Raw genomic sequence first — 5,596 nt, 5'->3', positions numbered from 1 at the left:
TCACGTGTACGTTTCAATTTCCTGTAAAATGATCAACTTTTTTTGTATTTTTTGTAAATTTTATCCATTTTGAGCAGCAAAATAAAACGAACCGAACTGATGGACGAGATAGAACAAAGGTGAACTCGGATACAAAAATGCTGTTAAATCGCTTTTCTACTTAAATCACCTACAGTATTATAAAAACGTTTGATACGCTTCAAAAAAACATTACTCAAGATCAAATTACTTTTGTATGAATAACAGTGTATTGCAATGCTATTATTCACATTGTTTTATTATCTAAATAATCAAGCTGCCAATTAGCTTTAGTACAGAACACAACAACTCTAGTAAAATATGTCGTTAAGCATATATGCATTAGCTGATCAAATCAGTTAGTAGAATCTTCAAAAGCTTTTAAGCTGCTAATTGTTTAACCATCAATGTTTATTGGAACAAAAGCAACTTTTTTGTTAGTAAAGTTATTTAATCAACTATTACTTCAGGCATAGATGTGCAGTGGAACAAAAGGATTTAATGAAATGGAAATATGTTTTATTAAAGTAATGATTCAACAAGTATATTATTCAACTAAAAAACTTCTTTAACGCTTCTGACTTTGAAGAAATTCTTATTCAACTGGTTTTTAAAATGCCTTTGCAAGCCAGAGACATAGCGACATAGCCTTGTACATTTTCACGGCAGTAGAAACAAACTATAGCACAAGATGCCTGCAAATAAAATCATACCGTTAGTTTCAAATACTTACCAAAGATTTCATTCAAACGTGCATCCTCTTGTTGCACCTGCAGAACTTTTTCCATTTTACTTAAGTTTTGCACCCGTCCGACGAGCACACGCGAGAAATAATGGCTGACTAATTTTAGACTCAGCTTAGAGAACCAAGTTTTCGGTTAAATTTTCCGTCGTAAAGTTGAGCGCAAGTGGAACGTTTGACGTTTAACACGTTTTAGCGAATATTCGGTTCAGTTTACCGAATTTCTCGGTTTTCACGTAGTGAATTCGTAAATGTCGATACTTTACCGTACTTTTCGGTTCAGTCTTCATTTCTACTTTACCGAAATTATTTCAAATATAGTCAAAATTCTAGTACTACACAACGTTTGTTTTGATTCGCTATGAAAGTTTGACAGATGAAGTGAGGGGTTAGTGGATTTTCCTATGTTTCGAGGGGTAAATCGATTAGCTTGGGACCGAAGAGAGTACAAGAGCTGAGCCAAAAAGTTGAGCACGTTTCTTCGAGACCTACGTGTCTTAGAGTTACCTCTATGGTACAATCAAACTTAGAAAATAATACCGAACTCGGTTTAATTTTCTTCTACCGAATAATTGGTTTAAACACATTTTTTCAGGCGTATTTATCGAAGCAGACCCGAATTTCGGTAAAGTAGAAATGAAGACTGAACCGAAAAGTACGGTAAAGTATCGACATTTACGAATTCGGGGGGTGGGTGGGGGTCAGGTCATTCTGCGTTCCAAGCTTCCCGTACTTTGCTCACGATCCCGCCCTTGACATCGTGTAACGGTACTTCGTTGGTATAGTGAGGGGCGATGGTCCTGCCCCAGCCAGAAAGTCAGCTTCAGAGTAGCCTGGTATTCCGCAGTGCCCCGGAACCCAGCAGAATACCGTGTTTGGTGGCGCGGACTTCATCGTCACCTGTACCCGGGGATTAGTCGGGGCCTCAGATGTCAGGGCTTGTATGACGCTGTGCGAATCCGAGAGGACCAGGATCGGTCCGTCGGAGAGCGTTGTAGCATCGATGAAGATGGCAGCAGCTTCAGCAGAGAAGACAGAACATTGCGGCGGTAAGTTCCAGCTGGTTGGTGTGATGTTTCCGGCTAGACCGATACCGACCCCGGCCCGAGAGCGAGATCCGTCCGTCTATCAATGAGTGCGTGGGGTATTTTTCTCCTAACTACAGTCATTTTCATGGCCACGGAATTGTCTCCGGCTTTCGATTTGCGGTAATGGTGTTTGCCAGCATTTGTCTCCATGCCAGTGGACCCTGGCTACTAAGGGGAGATCTTCGTTGGCAGCCGTGTGGAGGAGTCTGTTCCCCTCATAGAGGAGGAAGATCCCTTGATTTCCGGATGTCTTGCTAACGGTCGGTGCTAACGTAGCTAAAAACTTATCCGTTGCGATGCAGGGCATCTCCAACCCGTATAGAAGGCGACTGCCGATAATTGCACTCGCCACGTGAAAACGGATGCTGCGGTTGTTCGATCTATTCTGTCAGGAAATGGTCCGGATGAGATTAACTCGACTGCGGCAAATTTTCTTGGCTGCACTTAAATGCTGTTCAAAGTTGAGAAATCGGTCAACGAGAACTCCCAGAACTCGGGCGGTCTTCTTCGTCGATTTTGATCGGTGGTCCGCTAACTCTGTGTTGAGAAGGGCAGACATGGCACCTGATACTTTTAGAGGCTGATAATTCAAAGCCTAGTGAGTGGGCCCACCTGGCGATAGCGGAGACTGTCGCTTGGGCTCTCATCCTTGTACGTACTGGCGTGGGTCCGGTGGTTACGCTGAGGATGTCGTCGGCGTAGATGAACACATATGTTTTTCGGTAGTTGACGGCAGACTCCGTTCATCGCCACGAGGAACAGGATAACAGCGATAACCGATCCTTGTGGGACACCCTCGGGGAAAAGCCGGGATTTGGTGTTGCCGACTGCGACTCGGAATGAGCGGTTGGACAAGAAGTTCTGGATGAAGTGAACGATGGGTCCGTTAAGACCCCAGTCGATTAACTGCTTAAGGACGAGGGGCGTCCACGTTCTGTTGAAGGCCTTCGATATGTCGAGCGATACTATCTCGGTGTACAGACCACTGTCGTAAGCGTTCTTGAGAACTTCCCCTAGGGTTGCGAAATAGGTGGTCGTTCCGAAACCTTGTCGGAAAGCGTGCTGTCGGTGATCAAGGAAATTTCCGGCTTCGAGGTGTTGCTTCAGTCTTCGATTGACCATACGCTCTGGTTGTCATACTTTGTCAATCGTTGCGAGCTCGGCGAAGTAGGTACCGAGTTCATCAGCTACCGTTTCCGGATCGGAAACCGTGGAACCATTAACCTGGACGTGAAGTCGTTTCCCACTAAGGGCGTTGATTCGCTGCCAGAGATCGGCCAATTGTCTGTGGTAAAAGTATGTTGCTGACCACAACTGAACCTTTTTTTTGTCTGGTATAGTTATTCAATGTTTACTTGCTGTTAAACCATTATTACAGTAGTTTATACCATGAAAGGCTCTCTGAAATGAAAATTTACAAGTTTAACACAGACAAACAGGCATAACTTTCGCATGTTGTTCATCGATCACGCATTCAACGGCCAATTCAAATTTTTCTTAGTTGGTAGGACCGCCGCCTGGGTCATTTACCTAGCATTTAACGTTTACACACTACTGCCATCTGTTGAGCGTACTGCTGATAACAGTGTACTCAAACAGATGACGTTAGTGTTTTAGCGACGGTGTTTTACAGTAAATAATATTCCATGTATTATGTCGATTTGTCTGTGGGTTTAATGTGTCAAACACATACTTTACAACCTCTTTTCGTTAGGAGCTGGTCATAAACTACGTAGACACTATAGAGGAGGGATTTGGCAAGCGTCTACAAATCTTCAATTTTTTTTTCGAAAGCCTCTCAAAGTCGGTGTACGTAGTTTATGAACAACCTCTAACTTACAAATACAAAATATCATCATAACCGATATTAAGCCGATTACAAACCGTCAAACCGATCAAAACTTCAAAGGAAAATTTCTTTCTTGCCACAGAACCAGCATGTTAATGTTATATACGATTTTAATCAGTTAAAGTATGATTTTACATTAAGTGACAAATCAAAAGTGCCAAAAAACTTCTCCTAAACATTACTTCTTCTTTTCGTCTTTCGTCTTATCTCCCTTACTATCATCTTTCTTGTCCTTATCATCCTTTTTCTTATCTTTGTCGCCTTCCTTATCATTTTTATCCTTAGCATCCTTCTTATCCTTCGAATCGTCAGTCTTCTTGCCCTCTTCGGCATCACGATTCGTCAGTTTGTTGTTGATCAAATTGTGCAGCGCGATAATTGATCGGACAAGCGAAGCCAGATATACCACGAGCATCTGGTCATTCGTTTTCACGTACAGAGTATCGGTGAACGTTTCCTGTGTGATGTCCGGCAGGAGATTAAGGATATCTTGAAGCTGATATACGATGGGGTGGTTAATTGGGAGCTGTCCGTTGCCCACTTTAAGCAAGTAGTTCTTGATATCCCTCAGTTGGGCGTTGAGACCTTTCAAACCCAGCAGTTGATTGGTGATCTTCTGCGACAAGCTTCCCACTGTGGTATCCTTGATGTCACGCAACAGATGTTCAACGCCCACTTCTTCCGCTTCTTCAGCTCCGATCTCGCTCGGAACGTGTTCGAACGTCTTCGACGTTGGTGATCCATCATCGTGAACCTCCTCCACGGCAATGTACGCCTCCGTCGGTAGACCTAAATCTTTCGGCTTGGCATCGATAATGACCAGCACCGAGTTCGGACAGTAACGGCGGATCAGCTCATTGATTGCGATATCGTTCTGGCACAGCTTCGGACCGGTGTGATACCAGCCGACGACGCGTTCGCGAGCATTTACCTTTTTGAACATGCCGTACATGTTTTCCAGATAGTCATGATCGAGGAACCAGACCGACTTGTCCTTGTCGTCCTCGTCGAAGGGGACTGCAAGGGGGGAAGAAATAGTTTAGAGAATGTTAGGTGTATTTCGACTAAAAATTGTGACGTTAATCATGAATATATAATAATAGTTTATGAATCAAAGGGATAAGTGCATCAGACACCAAAACAATTTACTTTCATTAATGCTTCCACATTTATTATGGTTCATTGATAACCAGTAAAACGCAGAAAACTCCCGCTTCCGAATCAATGCCAGTCGAATAAAAGGAAGACTTGCCTTGAGAATGTTTTAATCGGGTTACCATTTTTCATCGTTCAATCATACAGACTGAACCACCTGGGCACAACATTCGTCGAGAGCCCGTCTAGGCCGACAAAAACGAGAAATGACCCAAATTTTACACTAATTTCGAATCCCAATCAACTGAAAAACTTACCCGCAAAGCTGTTGGACACATCCAGGACCCCCTTGGCCCGCCAGCACCCGAGCAGAACTCCAACGACCCGTTTTTGGTTGCCAATTTTGCCCATCCGGTTGAAGTGATCCACTACGCTTAGCAGCACCAGCGGGTGGACAATCACCTTCGTCGTACTCGTCTCCGATGGCATCTTTCTGGATTGCTTCCTTTTTCTTACGCTGGGGGGTCAAACGTTTCACAAAAACCAATCGATTTCACTGCTTTCAGCCGAATTAAATCTACCTTATTTTGCGTTCCGAAACAAAGCGAACTAAATGCTTTTTCGGCAAATCACCCACCAACAGAATGACAAAACAACTTTTGCTCTCTCGCGTGTTTGACAGATTTGTGAGATTGATTAATTCCGTCAGGTTGGCAATGCCGTGCGAGGACGGTGTAATCGAAATGGTGAACACTTTTGTTCATTCGGCAGCTGTCAAAATCAGATTGTTTTTGTTTACATTTT

At 43.4% G+C, this 5,596-nt stretch overlaps 2 protein-coding genes across 2 annotated transcripts; both read right to left on the bottom strand.

Annotated features, from left to right (window-relative positions):
- Positions 1-1,498: 1,498 nt before the first annotated feature.
- Positions 1,499-2,970, bottom strand: LOC135712785 (uncharacterized). Its single transcript, XM_065235841.1, has 2 exons — positions 2,461-2,970; positions 1,499-1,885 (listed from the first exon to the last, which is right to left on the bottom strand). The coding sequence occupies exons 1-2, from the start codon at positions 2,968-2,970 to the stop codon at positions 1,499-1,501; spliced, it is 897 nt and encodes a 298-aa protein (XP_065091913.1).
- An 819-nt stretch (positions 2,971-3,789) lies between these two features.
- Positions 3,790-5,445, bottom strand: Rpn8 (regulatory particle non-ATPase 8). Its single transcript, XM_065235830.1, has 2 exons — positions 5,110-5,445; positions 3,790-4,714 (listed from the first exon to the last, which is right to left on the bottom strand). Exons 1-2 carry the CDS (start codon positions 5,279-5,281, stop codon positions 3,876-3,878), a joined length of 1,011 nt encoding a protein of 336 aa, XP_065091902.1. The 5' UTR covers positions 5,282-5,445; the 3' UTR covers positions 3,790-3,875.
- Positions 5,446-5,596: the final 151 nt, after the last annotated feature.

The sequence above is a fragment of the Ochlerotatus camptorhynchus genome, unplaced genomic scaffold (genome assembly GCF_037179485.1).
Source record: "Ochlerotatus camptorhynchus isolate MF236.1 unplaced genomic scaffold, CSIRO-AGI_Acam_v1.1 ptg000503l, whole genome shotgun sequence".
In the NCBI taxonomy this organism is placed as follows: domain Eukaryota; kingdom Metazoa; phylum Arthropoda; class Insecta; order Diptera; family Culicidae; genus Ochlerotatus; species Ochlerotatus camptorhynchus.
The sequence above is the reverse complement of the archived record's forward strand: the minus strand, read 5'-3'. Positions and strand labels throughout refer to the sequence as shown.